We start from the raw sequence: 18,285 nt of genomic DNA on the forward strand, positions 1-18,285 counted from the left end.
CAAGAAGTTGCACTTCATATGCACAAGAGAAGTTAGTCAAAACTCACAATGAATTTCTACATATAATGGTAACTGTTTGGCTAGAATGAAAAACTTTGTTAAATGTTAAATATTAAAACTTTTTAGGGAGGAATGGCCAACTAAATGAAATGAGATTTTTAAGGTTAAGTCAGAGCTTAAATGCTGTCCTTAGGAAACAGATGTTGAGTACTTAGTAATTCAGAAGATGTATGTGATAATTAGAATAATTTTTTTGTTGTTGAATACTAGGAGAGTAACTGTGTATTTAAGTTCTGCACTTAGCTGTTGTACGATCTGTAATCTATTTTTAAGTGTGCCCAAGTATTCCACGTTCGTGGTAAGAAGGAAAGAAACACTACAGATTGATTTATCAATAATACCGCCTCTTATTTTTAATGTTGTATTTCATCTTATGGAAATGCCACATTTGATTCAACTGTCTTAATTTGAAAATAAAATATTTAGGCTATTTCCAAGTGCTAGGAACATCCTCACAGCTAAATTAAAATCTTAGCATTGGAATTACCAGGTCAAAGACTATGCATGCTTTTAAGATTTGTGAAATATATTGCCAAATTGTCCTTCAGAAAATTCGTTGTCTTCGACAGTGTGAAATAGTGCTGTTCCATGTTCTTTTTGTCTGCCAGTTTGAGAAGTGAAAAATTATAGCATTGGTTTTAACATGGAAATCAGTCTATACCTAGGCCAAAGTATTGATATTTCCAGTTTATCTACCCAAGAAAAACACGATTCAAAGTAATTCCTGAACCAATACTGCTATAATATGTAACGCTCTCAGAGAACAAAAAGAACAAGTACAAAAAACTGGAGAAGAACAGTTAAAGAACATGAACAGGAAATTTCCAGAAATGCAAATGGCCAGTACAAAAAGACACTGGACTTTTGTAAGTAAATCCAAATTCAACCAGTGAGTTTCTATTGGATTGGCAACGATGAATATCACTACAATGGTTTATGTCCCCTTCAAAGAGTAAGTGGTGGAAAAGTGGCAAGTGGAGAAGTGCCTGAAAGGCACATCTCACCTGTAGTTTGGTTTGGTTTTGAGGTGGAATGGCAACTGTCGTGTTAATGTTTCTCAGGTCAGTTTGCTGCTGAGGTCTTTTACAGGTATTTTTTAGAACAAAGAATCATGTACTCACTGAAGACACACAAGTTAAAAATTATTAATTATGTTCTTGATCCAGGGAATATAGTTGATGACTTTTGTGTAGACCCCATACTGATCTGCTTCCCCACAATTAATGGAACCCCAGGACACTATTCCTCCCACAAACCATTTCTGTGTCTCATTGTGTAGAAACACTAATGCCCCCCCACTATCGCCTTTACAGCTGTCCTTGCCCCCACTTTCTAAACCAGCACAAAGCATGTTGTCAGTTACCCTTCCCCCCGGATAGGACTTCTTTTCATATGCTGCCGTACAGTTTTGATGGTCAACAACTGGTATGTCAACAAACATTAGATTTCTGGCAAGAAAACCCCTTTGGGTTAATCCCCATCCAGATGCAGTTCCAATATCATTGGTTCTCATGAAGCATTCAGCTTCTTTTCTGGGCAAACAAATAGGCATGATGTTGCTATTTAATACAACTTTGTTCTTCAGTTTAATCAATGCTATGTCATTATCGTAACCAGCATTATGAGTGTAATGTTCATGTATAAAAATGGCCTCGGCCCAGGCTTGTGTATAATGAGGTGACAGTCTCTTCAGGGCACCCATTCTAATGTCTAGGGAGGAGGCGTCTTCTCTTTGCTCATATACAGCATGAGCAGCTGTTAGGATCCAGTTGTCATATAGAAGTGCACCTGCTGCTATAGTTTTACCTAATAACAGGGCTTGCCAAGGAAAATCGCCAAGCTTTGCCTTTTGTCCTCCATATATGCGACCTTCTGTGGTACGGGTGGATATTCCACAAACTGGGGGAAAAAAGATGTATAGATCCTTTATAGAAACCTGATGGTGTTTCTTCTCCAGTTATTACCACTTTGGAGTTGTGTATATGTAATGTCAACCAAAAATTGCATCACATAATTTGGTGGGTGTCCACCTAAACAGGCAAGTGAGACTGCTTAAAACACTGTTCAAAGACCTGATAAAACCATTTGGTATTTTTTAGCTCCGCAGAAAATGAGGTGAGTGAAAATTAACTTTTAGAAACTGTTTTGCTAAAATAATTTGGTCTCACAATTGGGAAGATATTTAATAGGGCAAACAGGAATTGTCTGAGCTGATGTGCGTAGGAAGTGAGAACCTTTTCATTGCTTCTGTTTTCCTACTTGTAAAATGGGGTATTTACCATGTAGTTCTGGGAAAGCAGAAACTAAGGTCACTATCACAGGATTTGCAGAATTACTTTCACCTTTGTACATTAAAATGTTTTTTAAAATTAGAATGTTGCAGTTGTAGCCAGGAACCTTCAGGTTCAGAAATTATTTTTGGTCTAGTTGATTCTTCCAAACACTAAACTTTATTATGTATTGCTAACTAAATATGCTCATTAATGTAGCAAATATATTTCCTGTTGTGGCAGAATACTCTTATTAAAGCTTACAAACATTGTGTCAGCTAAGATGCAGGTTTTTTAAAAAGACTAATTTAAGCCAAATAACACAGGGGTGATGAATATATTATTACCTTTCTGATTTTTTTTTTTTTAATCATTCAACTATATCTTCAGAGCCGATTCTGGTAAAACTTTTTTTTAAGTACTGTTAAAAGGCAAATTGCATTAATGTTTAAAAACTAGATGTCATTGAAAACAATTGCTTAGGGAAATAATGAGGTTATTAGCTTTGGGTTTTAATAGCATTTTTAAAGAGACGAAATCATGTTTATAAATGTATAAATGGTTCAAGATAATTTAAAAAATCATTTAATTTTTTATGCTTGCCTAGTTGTAAGGTCAAAAATAATCAAATGACTGATACAGTCAGCACCAACGACCTCTCCATATGGAAAGGGTAATGAGAACATACTGTTTGGAAATAATCAGTTGGTCTAAGAGCCAAGTGCTGAAGTTACGTTTCTGCCTGCACAGCTGAAGCACTACTTACTGTCTGCTACCCAGTTCTACTTTCCATCAGTTATGAATCTCGTGTCTAAATGTATCCATTACCAGGCTCACAGACGGGGGGTGATTTTTCTCCTTTGGAGCTCATCCAGAATCCATCAGCCTCACACACATATTTACCTGCAAATCATTGAAAGAGCAAAAATGTTTAACTGCATATGAAAAGGTGGTTGTCATCTGCTTGAATACCCCCCTTGGAAAATGTAGATTCTTGAGCATCAGTCGGAAATAGAGGTGTCTGAATAACCATTTTACATGATTTCATAAATAGGAGGTCTCTGCATTACCATGTATGCTTGCAAAGTGGAAACCTTTTAGATGTGTAACTTGAATATGTATCAAGATCTTAAGTGCTTAATGATAAGGTTTTGACTTGTTAAATTAAACCATTTGGAATATATTGTGTGTTTGTAGTAGTCATTTACTAGATAAGATCTGTTTTCAGATTCTTGCAAATTGACATTAAAGTCACTTCAGCTATAATATTTTACTTAGCAGGTGGAAGAAGTGCCTTGTAATCTTTTGTCTAGTCTTAGCCAAAAATGCTGGATTAGTTTATTTTCAGATCATGAGGGCTTAGGTTCCAAATATCACCCACCCCCAGCTTTGAACAATTTGCTTACCATCATTTGTTCTCATTGTGTAGAACTCATTACAGCGGTATTTAACCACAGCTTTGTATATGGTCACCTCGGTACCCGTTATATAGTCCACTTGGCCACTGGGTAGATCATCAGGAGGGCCACAGTCAACAACTAATAAACACGGGAGAGGGAAGTCAGTTTGTACTTTGAATCCTAACATTAAAACGATGTGGAGTCTGATAGGTGGTTGTGCTGTGTGTTATAACTTGAAGTCATATTCAAGATGGACATCATTTCATCTCTGAAAATGGAATCACCTTAGTGTGATTTTAAAGCATCACTCTCATCTCTGTTCCTAACTAAATGGCTAGGTTGAAGTGAAGACCCCGGGCAAGGAGTTGTATGATGCCTTCCCTAAAGGAAGGGAATTTGAAACTACTTGGACTTCCTTAGCACTCACGAAAGAAAGGAAACACAGCCTGCATATGCCTGTACAGTCTGGTTTGATGTTAAATGGTACAATTTGGTTAGCCTTAAAAATAGAACAATACAAAGAAGACTGAAGAACTTGTTCTTATGATCCTTTTCCTAAGTTGACCTTTTTAGAAGACCTGGAAGTCATAATACCTTGAGTTTGGGTTAGAATTCACAACTGTTAGGACATTACTAATGTGACATAACTAACCAATTTGTGAGACAAAATGATACCAGTCTAAAAGTCATAGTTTTGTACACAGACATTAAAAATTGTTGATGTATTTCTGTGGATATTAAAAGATAACAAATAGTTTTCAGCAACTTAATAGCAGTGTGTCTGGCTTTGTGTCAAGTGCGTTGTCTACGTTGTCTTAATTCTCCACAGATGAGATGCCTGTAACTACCCAGTGACAAGTGGCAGAATCAGGGCTCTAACCCATACCTTAGTCCAACAGTCCTTCGGTGCCAGCTCTTCTTTACTGGTTTTTAAACTTAAAGAATTGGTAGTCTCACAGGAATATAAATTTTGAAACAAAAATATTCCCCTAGGAATTTTGTAGAAACCCTTGCACAAAATATGTGAAAGTAGGGACTTCCCTGCTGGCGCAATGGTTAGGAGTCCACCTGCCAGTGCAGGGGACGCAGGTTTGAGCCCTGGTCCAGGAGGATCCCACATGCCATGGAGCAAGTAGGCCCGTGTGCCACAACTACTGGGCCTGCACTCTGGAGAAAGCGAGGCACAACTACTGAGCCCACGTGGCACAACTACTGAAGCCTGCACACCTGGAGCCTGTGCTTTGCAACGGGGGAGGCCACTGCAGTGAGGGGACAGCATGCTGCGGCGGAGAGTAGCCCCCGCTCAGTGCAACTAGAGGAAGCCTGCGCACAGCAACGAAGACCCAATGCAGCCAAAAACTAAATTATTTTTTTTAAATATGTGAAAATATGCGTACAGAGGTGTTAACTATGGCAGCGTATGTAATAGTAAAAAACTGGAAACTAGAAATCACATGAAGTAAAAAGCATAGGTCCTCTGATGGAATACTATGCCGTCATTAAAAAGAACGAGCAGCTCTCTGAGTGCTTGGATTGTTGGGGAAAGATATCCCAACAATGTTGGGGGGAAGAGTACATTGCAGTCAGATTTAGTTCAAAAGTATGTAATAGTGAGATATGTTAGTATGAATAGTATAGGAAATAAAGAGTATGAAGGAATGGACCCCAGTGTCTCACAGGTAGTTTGAGGATTTGGGCAAGAGAGGCTTTCACTGTATATTTTTGTGAATTTATATGGTTTTTCCATTTAACATGTATCATAATTTTAAAAATATTAAAAATAAGGTACGTGATTCTTCGTTCACAAAATGGTAGTGAACACCGTTATCCCAGTTTGATGCGTATATGCCCCTACAAACAGTAGCCTCTACATGTTTACATGTGTGATATATGGAATTGGAGGGCTAGGCACCAAAATAACAAGAGTGACTATACTCTGATACGGCGGGATTATGAGTATTATAATGTTTGTAATTTTCTCTATTTCCCATCTTCTTTGAGTATTTTATACTTAGAAAAATATTTTTAAATACATACTTTCTGAAGCAAATACTTTTCCTAGTAGCTTGGTTCTGTTTTAACCTCTTAAAAGTGCTCTGAGAGACTGGGGATGAGAAGCAAATTTGGAATTCAAGCCCTGATAAATCATTTTTTTAAAAGACCAGAAGCATCAGTAGTAGCAGAAGTAGCTACAGGCGTTGTGGTCACACATACGTACTGCTGCACTCCGGCATCGGTTGGTCCCAAGATCCATCTGCCTGACAGACTGCAACAAATGATTTCAGGGGCAAATAACCCTAAAGAGGAATTGAGAAAATATTAATTTCCTTGTTTATGTCATGAAACCACTCCACAAAGCTCTGCTCCCACAATAGTTCTTCTTCAAGTGTTTCAAGAGATGCTCCCAAGGGGGTGATGCACCCACACGACTGGACACGCAGCCCAACTGCCTTGATACATGTGTGTACTTGTTGGTGATGTCACCTATGTGTGTATCTCATTTTTAAAGATGTTGACTTGTGCAGCAGTTTATATCCACTTAATCCAAGAATACGTCAGATTTCTCACAAGTTCCTGCTGGTGTTCCACCATTTTTTTTCTTTTTTTCTTTTTTTTGCGGTATGTGGGCCTCTCACTGTTGTGGCCTCTCCCGTTGCGGAGCACAGGCTCCGGACGCGCAGGCTCAGCGGCCATGGCTCACGGGCCCAGCTGCTCTGCGGCATGTGGGATCTTCCCAGACTGGGACACGAACCCGTGTCCCTGCATCGGCAGGCGGACTTTCAACCACTGAGCCACCAGGGAAGCCCCCACCATTTCTTTATGTAAAGTGCCAAAGGGTGACAGTCAAAAGTTTGGGGAAGATCAGCCTGATCAGACATGGAGTGAATGTGTCTGGATTTTTCTAGCCTGCGGCTATTAACTGGAGGAAAGTTATTTAAAATATCAATATTTTCAGAAGCTTCACATGTGTGTTCTCAATCACTTTCCATTGCTAATATTTAGCGGGACATTTTTGACTTATTGAAATATTTTTCTAAAATCAGACTTTAAAATGAAAGAAGGTGGCTTTGACTGAAGCTTTATGCTTCAAAGGAGAGCAGGATGACTTCTTTTTTCCTCAGAAACTGAACCGGCTTGCGGTCCAAGTTGCTGTGGAAAGAGCCTGCCAAGAAGTTTACAAGTTGAGCAAAGTGTCTCACTTTTGGGGGGGCGGGGGCGGTTGTGCCTCCACAGGACTGGTTGCATAACCAGCTATCTTTTCAGTGTTATTGCTTTTTACCACTGGGATTCAGTGACATTTTGAAGAACATAAAGAGGACATGTTAATCGCTTACCTGTGCCCCTAAAGCAACACACTACGCATTTTTTGAAATTATCCTCCTTCTCCCTTAACAGTGGTCACTGTTTATAACTTTGCAGAATATACTGTTTCCAAGGGCCATTTAATTTTTTTGTAGGCCCAGGAGTTGTTTCATGTAAAGGTCATTTGACCAGGAGGAGTTTTGATTTAATGCAAGGTGATAACACAGAGCACATGACAAACATTTCAGCTGCTTTACCAAGAGCTGCTGTAATGTGTGTGAACAGAGAAAAGGTGTACATTTTAACCGCCAGCTTTCCAAAAAAAAAAGAGAGAGCTTTTTTAAAAAGCGGAGTTCCGGGCTTCCCTGGTGGCGCAGTGGTTGAGAATCCGCTTGCCAGTGCAGGGAACACGGGTTCGAGCCCTGGTCCGGGAAGATTCCACATGCCGCAGAGCAACTGGGCCCATGGGCCACAGCTACTGAGCCTGTGCTCTAGAGCCCAGGAGCCATAACTACTGAGCCCGCATGCCACAACTACTGGATCCCGCACGCCTGGTGCCCGTGCTCTACAACAAGAGAAGCCACCGAAACAACAAAGAGTAGCGCCCCGCTCACCGCAACTAGAGAAAGCCCGTGCGCAGCAACGAAGACCCAACGCAGCCAAAACTAATAAATAAATTAAAAAAAATTTTTTTAAACTGGAGTTCCTAAGAATAGAAAATTCTCTGTAGCCGTTTCTCTTAGCAAATGTATCATTTCTTTGAATTTTATTGTTTAATCATAGGCAAAGTAAACCACCATGCTGACAACGGCTGTTTCCCCATTTTCCTTTCACATATTTGCTGATATAAATATGTATTCATTCAAAAACTGTCATGATTGTGGTGCATTTTAAACAGCTTTGTATTAACTTACTTGCAGAAGTTCGTAGCCCGACTCGCAAAAGACAAAGAAGCGGTCTTTCATGATGTATTTGGCCTGCACAGGGGAGATGTGGCCGTTAGGTGGTGCCGTCGGGTCAGGGCAGGGCTGAGCTGCGCAAGGAAACCAGATGTCGGGGGTTTAGCTCTATAGCAGCAAGTCTGAATTTAGCAATTAGAAGTTCTTGGTTTATAAATGAAACACTTAACGTGTAAAGAGAGCTTGCCACAGTGGGGTAGAGTTCTTAAGATTTAAAACCAAAGGCAAGATTAAACTCTCGGCTGCTTATCGTACAAATTAGGATTTGTCTCCTGGCCTGGGCTTCAGCCAAAGTGATGAAAAGAAAGCCAGGCATGTGGTAAGGGAGCAAGGTCACGGCAAAGGGAGAATCTGCTCCATGCCAGGGGCCTCACACACACTGCTGAAAACCAGGGGAGTGTAACTTGGGGGGGTGGGGAAGAGCTGGACAGCGTGAGTTAAAATCACAGGAAAGCCTCAGTTTCCTCATCTGTAAGCTGAGAGTGATAAGAACGTTTGCTCAGCTTCTAGGGCTGCTGCGAGGACCAAATGTGAAGCACAGAGGAAATCGCTTTGCTAATAAGTGCTGGGCAACAGGGGGTTGCAGCCAGTGAACCCTCACAGCAGCCCTGTGGCTTAGAGAGGCACCGGGGCTCAGGGCCAGACTGGCACTCAGGAAGCCTCGTACGTCCCTCGTGAGCACGTGCCCAGGGCTGGCTTCCACTTTGGCCCCCAAACCCTGGCCTGTTGTCACCCCAAGGCTTCAGCCAGTCCCCCATGGCTGCCCATCCCCCAAGGCCACCCCTCAGCCCACACAGGTCATTTGCCCAGTCCCCTCCTTCCTCCAGCAGCTGACTCCTGTGTCCTGCAGTGACTCTCAGTCCCAGGCAGGCCCCAGAGTCTCCCCTCTTGGAACCAATCTGCAGGGATGTTCCAGGTGGCCCTGTCGGGGCCCGGGGCTTCCCGAGGCCACCTCATACCCAGGCCAGGGCCCTGCTGGCACTTCCCTTCACACACACCTCCAGGCTCTGCCCTGGCCCCTTCTCACCCACCAGCCTGGCAAACCTGACTCTTCCCTCTGACTCACTCTGAAACCAGTGCTTCAGTTTTAGAAGTTTTATTACTTCAACCCACGGGAAAACAAAAGGCTTTTTAAAAATGAACAAGAGGCCCATGAAGTGTTCCCAACGTGCTGGTCTCTCCCCTCCTGACCCATCTCTCACCCTTTCCCACAGAGCTGGCCCAAAGGTTAATATCTTTCCTAATTCAATCTCATTTTTTAAATTACTCAATACCTCCTCCATGCTCACTCGGTGTCTTCTGAGTTAGCCCACTAATCCCCACCTTTCCAAGGAGATATTGTCCTTCATTGGATAATTGGGACATTAAGTCTCAGAAAAGTTATGTTAAGAGGTTCAATGTCACATGGCCAGGAAACAGGATGCGTTACAGCCCAGATGCCAACCCGGGCAGTCTGACACGACACCCAGCCTGCGTTCTGAGCACGGCTTGGGGCCTTGGGTATTTTGCTTTGGAGCTTCTCCAGCTCAGTTACTCTGTCCTTCCAAAAACATCCTGGAGACCTGTTGGCTGAGAGTGGGGAGAGGGACAGACACATCCAGAGGTCAGTGCCCGGAAGGTGGGGGACTTGGACTCGTGTCTCAGGAGGTGGCACCAAGAACTACCGTCTACGTTTGAGCGTCTGTCACGAGGAAGAGGTGGTGGAGGAGGGTTGGAGAGGCGGAGTGCAGACTCCCTGTCCAAACCCTCCATGTCAGGCGGGAGGCCCCATCTCTGCCTACCCCATCACACCCTCTTACAGCTCACACCAAGAAAGCTGGAGCCTCTGGGCTTTTGCACGTACACTTCCCTTGCACTTGGAGCACCCTTCCACCTTCCTCCAATACCTACTTATCCTTTCAATCCAATCTCGTATGTTTCCTGTCCCGGGCCCCTTTTGTTAGCACCCAACCCCTGCCTGGGCCAGGTCCCTCCTCTGGACTCTCACTGTGTCTGGTGCTCGGCTGTGCTTGTCACAGGGCTGTGGTCATGTTGCTGTGACTAGACTGGACTGACAGCAGAGGTATTACGTATTCCCCACACAGGGCCCGGTGCACATCCATAAGACGGATGGATGGATGGATGGATGGAAGGAGGGAAGGATGGACAGATGGATGTGTGTGAGGGGTGGCATGAACATGACTTAGCATAAGGATTATAGCTGTCCCGTGATGTCTGCGGGGCATTGGTTCCATGAGCCCCGTGAATACCAAAACCTGCGGCTGCTCAAGTCCCTTATACAAAATGGCAGAGGGAATTCCCTGGCAGTCCAGTGGTTAGGACTCAGCGCTTTCACTGCCGAGGGCATAGGTTCAATCCCTGGTCGGAAAACTAACATCATCCCACAAGCTCCTCGGCCAAAAGAAAAAAAAAAAAGGCAGAGTGTCAGCCATCTGTATCCATGGGTTCTACATCCACGGATGTGGGGAGCCAACTGTATTTTGAGCTGATTATTTTATGAAACAGCAGACACAGGAGAGACTCTGAAAACAGAGTAGAAATTACCCTTCTCTAAGGGAAATTTACGTTTACAGAGGAAATCTCCATTTGTAAGAGTGTCTCCCACTCTGTACCAGGAGGAGGATGACTAAATCACTAGAAACTCTTAACAAAGGAAAAGACAGAAAATTTTTTTTTACTAAAATTAAATTTCAAAAGCAAAAGGAAGACAGAGTCTTTAATCTGCATAACGAATCTTACTCTTGCTTACCATGCTTTTCCTGGTCACCTCCTCATAACTGGACTCCCCTGTACCCTTTCTCTCTTTTGTCTTTAGCTGAAGATGTTTAAGCCTGAATTCTAAGCCACCGCTGAGACTCATTTTCCCCTGGGTTATCTCCCACGCATGCACGAGATATCCATGTTCATAAACTTGTTTCTTTTTCTCTCGTTAATGTCTCTTGTTCCCAGCCAAGAATTTGGAAGGGCAGAGGGAAAATTATTATTTCCTCCCCTACAGATGGAAGGAGGGATGGTTGGATGGCTGGGTGAATGGCAGAGGGGAGGGTGAGAGGTAGGGAAGGAGAGAAGGAAGGCTGTGTGGACGGGTAAATGGGTAGAAGGAGGGATGGTTGGATGGAGGGGTGAGTGAGTGGGTGGATGAATGGGGGCGTGGCACTTCCCACAGGGGACCCCTGCCTCACAGACGACCCCACTCAAACCTGGCCTGTCTTCTGATGGAGTTCAGGACACACTACCTCAAAATACGGCACCTTGGCATGTTGACGATTTTTTTTTTTTTTTTTTGCGGTACGCGGGCCTCTCGTGCTGTGGCCTCTCCCGTTGCGGAGCACAGGCTCCAGACCTGCAGGCTCAGCGGCCATGGCTCACGGGCCCAGCCGCTCTGCGGCATGTGGGATCTTCCCGGACCGGGGCACGAACCCATGTCCCCTGCATCGGCAGGCGGACTCCCAACCACTGCACCACCAGGGAAGCCCCATGTTGACGATTTTAAGCTGGGAGTTTGAGAAAATGGCAGAAGCAGGGAGGTCACTCTGATTCCCCGCTTCTTGCCCTTCCTCCCTGAAGCAGGTCATAAGACCCTCATGTGACAAGTGTCTGCCCTACACCCAGAGGGAAGCCTTATCACCAAAGACAGAAGGATGCCAAGAAGAATCCTAACAAACAGGCCTGGCTAAATTCCCCCACCCCGATTACCACCCTTACTTCATATTCCTCAGCCTATCACACTCCTCAGCAAACCTAGCACAAACGTACACAGGTCCAGCTGTCTCTCTGAGTCTTTATTTCCTTATAAAGGCTCCTGTGCCACATAAAATTTACATGAAATAAACATGTATGCTTTTTTTTCCTGTTAACCTGTCAGGTTGCTTTTCAGACCCAGCCAGGGACACTAAGAGGGTTAAGGAAAACTTTTCCCTCCCCTAACTTCCCAGGCCCAGCCAGGAAGAATTCCATCCTATGTGGCTCCTTGACGCTTCTGGAAGAGCTCCCTGCCAAATCGGAGCCCCACCTGCCCTCACCTGTGCTGTTGTAGTGGATCTTCCAGCCCGTGTGGTCCCCCGACTGATCAGTGGCAAAGGTGATGGTCACAGTGTTGCTCTTGCTTTCAATCCTGCCGGGCAACGCCTTCCCACAAAATGGGCCATATTCCTCCTTGTCTGTTTGAATCTGAAAGTGGAGAGGCCCCTGTCACCTCAGGACCTGCCGGGCCAGGGGGAGGCAGCGGCCAGGGGAACCAAACCTTCAGGGAGTCGTAGGGGCACTGGGTCTCAGGGTGCATCTCCACGTCAAAGGACTCCACGAAGTCCAGGGTGACATGGAACCCCTCCTCCAGGCGGATGCTGTAGGTGCAGCTGGAGAGCTTGGGGTACGGCTGAGGGTATCCAGGGCTGCTGAGCACCCCAGACCGGGCAGTGAAGACCTGGCCTGAGCACAGGGCTGGGGAGAGGGGAGAGGACAGGCGGGATGAGCCAGGCGCAGGCGGCGTGGCTCAGGCCACCTGTCCACCGTCACTCGTCAGCCCCAGAGGCATCTCCCAAGACTGAACGCCCCACCCAGTGGCTGAAGGGACAGTTTAGGGAGAGGTCTCCCTGGCTTCCAGGATTTAGCTGAAACAAGTGACACTTGGAGGTACTTTCTCCAGGGGCCCCACTCACACCCCTAGGGAGGATGGAGGCCCTAAGCTGAGGCTCCTGGTTCGGGGAACCCTGGGCCAGAGCCACAGTTCCAGGGGTGTGGGGAGTGAGCCGTGTCAGGGTCTGCCCAGGGGAAAGGGGCACCAGGAGAACTGAAGGGACTTTCCTGTTCCCAGGAATTGGGTGTGGGGAGGTGGCAGGAGAGGAATTTCCCCTGGGCCCCTTCCAGGAACACTCAGGAAGGCCTCCCCTTGCCCACCTTCCCTGGGTCTAGGCTCTGCCCTGGGGGGCAATTGAGGGCAGTTCAAGTCCACACTGATCGTGAGTCTGGTACCCACTTTCCCCATGGAAACAGCTGATCCTGCCTTTGCAGAGGGAATGTCTGTTGGCATCCCTCGTAGGATGGTTCTACCCCCCATCCCCCCCGGTGGCAGAGGTGGGGACACAGGCATTCCGGGAAGTGAGGAGTCCCAGCACTGCCTTTCTTCTTCCACGTGGCTGCTCCCCATGGGACAGAGGGAGTCACCCCCGGACGTGGGGGACCAGACTGCCCCTCAGTGAATCGATACCTCCTTGGGCCTCTCTGCTCAGGGTCAGACTCCCCCAGCCCAGCACACCCAGGACCTGAGGTACCCTCTGCACAGGAGGTGGACCCCAGGATGCTCTGAGCTCAGTCCTTGGATTCCTGGTGGCAGAGGAGCAAGAGCTCGGCTCCCCTGTGTGAGCCCCCTGCCCCCCTCTGGGCCTCGGTGCCCCATCATCAGAATGAGGGTGAGGACAGAGAAAGCCCCTCTGGCAAAGGAGCCTGTGGCCCCGCAGAGGCGGCTCCCACCAACTAGGGCCCATCGGGCTGAGATGAGGGTGGGAAGGAAGCGGCCAGAGTGCACACTGCTGCCCCCACCTTCCCCCCCCCCCCCCCCCCGCAGAGACACGCAGCAGGTGGAGGTGGAGCCGAGTTTATTGTTAGGTCCGTGGGCGGGGTCAATGGGGGCTGCAGGCTGCAGCGGTCTTGCCCTAGCCAGACCGGAGCTGGAGGGCAGGCTAGAGGTTCTGCTCTGGAAGAGAGAACAGAGACGGGGAGAGACACGGGGGAGGGCACTGAGCAGGGGAGCAGGCTCAGCACCGAGGGTGGGGGCTGCTCGCTCCCAGGGCGCCAGCTGGTTTTCCGTCCAGGCCCCTGGCAGGGGCGCAGAGGGGAGTCCGGGCCGTGGAGGCCAAAGGGGTTGGCCTGCTGGGGGCTGAACCGGCAGCTTTGAGCTGAAGTTTCATGGAGGGAAGCTTGTGTGAGGCAGGCCTAGGGCCCCCACTCCTTCATCCTGAAGCCCCCCAAGGAGGATGAGTCCTGATTGGCCAGGTACACAGTGAGGGCCTACTGCATGCTCACCAAGTGAATGAGCTGGAGAGGAGTGAGAGTGAGCCACGGACAGGGTGGAGGCAGGTGAGGAGTGGAGAGCATGGATGGATGAGTGCTTAGGTGGGTGGATGGATGAGTGCTTAGGTGGGTGGATGGATGGGTGGATGGGTGGATGGATGGGTGGGTGGATGGATGGGGATGGGTGGGTGGGTGGATGGATGGATGGATGGATGGATGGGTGGACGGGTGGATGGATGGATGGATGGACGGGTGGGTGGATGGATGGGGATGGGTGGGTGGATGGGTGGATGGATGGGTGGATGGATGGGTGGATGGATGGGGATGGGTGGGTTGATGGATGGATGGGTGGGTGGATGGGTGGATGGATGGGTGGATGGATGGATGGATGGGTGGGTGGATGGATGGATGGGTGGGTGGATGGATGGGGATGGGTGGGTGGATGGGTGGGTGGATGGGTGGATGGATGGGTGGATGGATGGATGGATGGACGGGTGGGTGGATGGATGGGGATGGGTGGGTGGATGGGTGGATGGATGGGTGGATGGATGGGTGGATGGATGGATGGGTGGACGGGTGGTTGGATGGATGGATGGGTGGGTGGATGGATGGATGGGTGGACGGGTGGGTGGATGGATGGGGATGGGTGGGTGGATGGATGGGTGGATGGATGGATGGGTGGACGGGTGGATGGATGGATGGGTGGGTGGATGGATGGATGGATGGGGATGGGTGGGTGGATGGGTGGATGGATGGGTGGATGGGTGGATGGATGGGTGGATGAATGGATGGATGGGTGGGTAGTGGGTGGGTGGATGGGTGGGTGGATGGATGGATGGGTGGGTGGATGGATGGGGATGGGTGGGTGGATGGATGGGTGGATGGGTGGGTGGATGGATGGGTGTGTGGATGGATGGGGATGGATGGGTGGATGAGTGGATGGATGGGTGGGTAGTGGGTGGGTGGATGGTTGGGTGGGTGGATGGGTGGGAGGGTGTGTGGGTGGGTGGATGGGTGGGTTGATGGATGGATGGGTGGGTGGATGGGTGGATGGATGGGTGGATGGATGGATGGATGGGTGGGTGGATGGATGGGGATGGGTGGGTGGATGGGTGGATGGATGGGTGGATGGATGGATGGATGGATGGGTGGATGGATGGGTGGACGGGTGGGTGGATGGATGGGGATGGGTGGGTGGACGGATGGGTGGATGGATGGATGGGTGGACGGGTGGTTGGATGGATGGATGGGTGGGTGGATGGATGGATGGATGGATGGGTGGACGGGTGGATGGATGGATGGGTGGGTGGATGGATGGTGAGAGGGGACAGAAGATCTGAAAAGGAGCCGTCACCGAGGAGAAGTGTCTAGTGGGCCAAGGCCAGTGGGCCCTCCAGTCGCCTGGGCAGAGCAGCTATGGTCTTGAGAAGCCAGCTGTGTCTTGGGCAGGGTGGGGGTGGGCTGGGCACAGGGTCCCCCTCCAGCTGCAGCTCACCTGAGCAAGCGCGCTTGTTCCTGTGGAGAACGTAGCCCATACGGCAGGAGCAGTAGAAGCCACCCAGGTGATTGTGGCAGTGGTGCTCGCAGGTGGGGGCCTCTCCTGGGGGCACCTGGCACTCGTCGATGTCTGGGGGAGGGGCCGGCAGGCAGTCAGCAGGGGAGGAGATGGGACATCGCTGAGGCCTAGGCTCGGGTTTAGGGGCCCTCCAGCATCATGGCCTGACCTGAGAGGAGCCTCCTCTTGTCTGCAGGTGTCCCATGCACAGCTGAGCGCTAGAGGCCCAGGGTCACTGCGACCTCCCTGCAGCACTTGGAGGGAGACCTAAATACCATCTGTTTTAAACCAATGACGGTTTAATGGTCCTGCTGGTGGTGACTAGGCTAGTGAAAGGAGCGGCCAGCACGGGAACCCAGTGGGTGGGCCTCTATATGGGTTTCACCAAATTCTTGCAGCAGGCTCAGGATGAGCACAGAGAGGTGGAGCCACTTGCCCGAGGCCAACAGCAAGTCCCTGCAGGAGCCAGAATCTGAAATCAAATGTCAGACTCGAAGCCCACAGGCAGATGCAGCGCTCAGGCCAGTGGGGGGCATCACTTTACATCTGTGAACGGGCTCACTTGGTCCTTGCATCACGGGGGCCCGTGAGGATGTCCTGGCTCAGCACCTGGCACAGAATGGGGCTCAGCCTAGAGCAGAGGTCCTGGCTGTTGCTGATATTTGCACTGTGATGATGATGTCAGACCAGGTGGGGACTCTCCTGCTGGTCTGGCAGGAGTCCAGCCTCAGGGAGCGGGGCAGAAGGGAGGGCTGCTCTGGCCCAAGACGGAGTTGCCCCCGCGCCAACCGGCCTTCTCTCGGCTCACCCTCTGCTGAGTAGAAGGCCTCGAAGCCCGCGAACGGCTTCTCGTTGGAGTAGTCGGAGCGGAAGGTGACGTCGAGGCTGGAGCCCGGCGAGTAGAAGGTGGCGTTGCCGGGCGCCCGCTCCGTGTCCGTGCTCTCTGACCCGCACAGCGTGGCCAGCACCGTGGTCCCGGCGCTCAGCTGTGGGGTTGCGGGTCACGGCGGGGAAGGCGAGACCCCGGGGCCTGCCGGCCCTCCCGCCCTCGCTCTGAGGCCAGCCCCCGCCCCCAGGTGTCCCCAGCCCGCCCTGCCGGCACCTTGACGAAGTCGTACTCGCAGAGGTAGGAGGGCTCCAGCTGGAAGTGAGTGAAGTAGAGACGCAGGCGGTAGCCGGGGGGCGCCGTCAGGGCCCAGCGCTGCTCGTGGTTGTTGGCATACGTGCCCGGGAAGCCAGGAGATGCCAGGCGCCCGAACACGGGCTTGGGCCACTGCGGGCCCGAGGACGTGGTGGCTGCCGAGCCCCACAGCAGGCCCAGGATGACCAGCAGCCTGAAGGCAGAGCAGGGGAGGGGCGGTGAGGCCCAGTCTCACCCCTCACCCCCGCTGGGGAGACCCCGAGGGCTTCCACCCACCTCATGGTGCACTCGGCCAGGCCCGGTCTGGAGCCCCAGGGCGCCTCACCTTTGATCTGTTTGTCCAGCGGCCGGCCCTGCCCCCAGCTGCCCTGCCCCTGGCATTCTGGGAACAGACCCCATGACTCCTGCCTGCCCAGACTTCCGGGCAGGGAGGACAGGATGCTCCAGGAGCCAGGGGGCTGAACCTGGCTGACAGCCAGCTCCGGGAACAAACCCTGAACCTCTGTGGTTCCCCCGCCGTGTGTGACTTCCGAGGTCGCCCAGGGTCTCTGTGACAATGACCTCGGCAGTGATGGCTTCTAGGTGGAGATGGGGGAGGCACACACACACACACCTACCTTTGCCTCCTGAAACGCTACGATAAGAGAGAAGAGAAAAGTCTTAAAAACAGGAGCCCAGACGATGGGGAGTGTGGGAGAGGAGGGAGCATCAACATTTGGGAAGCCGGGGAAACAGATGGACAGGTGGAAACAGCTCTCCGGGAAGCAACTCTAAGTTGGCAGGAACCAGGAATTGGTGGCACCAGGTCCTTCTGGACGCATGTAAGAATCTGGCCAATCCCTATTTCCCATCCCCCGACCTCAGCAGAAACGTGGAGACTTATTCTTGGAGGGAGTATATGGAGAGTCCCAGGCCCAGCTGAGCCTGGGAGGGGCAGACAGAAAACAGGGGCACTAGGCAGACAGACCAGCCTCCCTCTGACTCAACTCCTAGAACCTGGCCGCCACCAGGCTTCTCTCTTTTTCCTGGGAAGTGTGACGAGTTCAGGAGGAAAGACCTAAAGACACTGACTTAAGGTTCTACAAGCAAATGGCTCAGCCGCCTCACCCACAGTGAAAGTCAGCTGACAAGCCCCCATCATGCGCTCAGAGCTTCCAATTAGCTTTTTAGTCCCCAGTCTTACACAGGAGCAGAACATTCAAGGGTTACTGAGGAAAACCTCACACGTGAGGGAGAAAGACCAAAAAAATCAACCAACCAACAACAAGAACAAAACAGTAAGAAGCAGTGAGAAGAAAATGTCCAAAACTAAAATGAAGCAGTAATTAATATCTTCAAAGCAAAAAGAGAGGCCAGAACAAGAAGCAAGAACAGTATGCTATATAACAAGAGCATTCAGAGAACAAAAAACAGTTTGGGGAAATAAAAATATGACAGAAACAAAAAACTCAATAAGATGTTTGGAAGATAAGATTGAAGGAATCTTCCAGAAAAATAGAGTCAAAAAGAAATGAAAAAAGCAGTAAAGTCCTATACAGTATGTCAAAGACTAAATAACAGGAATTCGGGCTTCCCTGGTGGTGCAGTG

The 18,285-nt window shown here is 49.4% G+C and overlaps 1 protein-coding gene across 1 annotated transcript; it reads right to left on the minus strand.

Moving 5' to 3' along the window:
• Positions 1 to 1,195: 1,195 nt before the first annotated feature.
• Positions 1,196 to 17,096, minus strand: MASP2 (MBL associated serine protease 2). The gene is made up of 11 exons (XM_060088959.1): positions 17,023 to 17,096; positions 16,659 to 16,890; positions 16,365 to 16,542; positions 15,497 to 15,628; positions 12,236 to 12,432; positions 12,015 to 12,162; positions 7,948 to 8,066; positions 5,949 to 6,027; positions 3,737 to 3,868; positions 3,159 to 3,233; positions 1,196 to 1,959 (listed from the first exon to the last, which is right to left on the minus strand). The coding sequence occupies exons 1-11, from the start codon at positions 17,094 to 17,096 to the stop codon at positions 1,196 to 1,198; spliced, it is 2,130 nt and encodes a 709-aa protein (XP_059944942.1).
• Between the last annotated feature and the right edge of the window lie 1,189 nt (positions 17,097 to 18,285).

The sequence above is a fragment of the Mesoplodon densirostris genome, chromosome 2 (genome assembly GCF_025265405.1).
Source record: "Mesoplodon densirostris isolate mMesDen1 chromosome 2, mMesDen1 primary haplotype, whole genome shotgun sequence".
NCBI classification, from domain to species: Eukaryota; Metazoa; Chordata; class Mammalia; order Artiodactyla; family Ziphiidae; genus Mesoplodon; species Mesoplodon densirostris.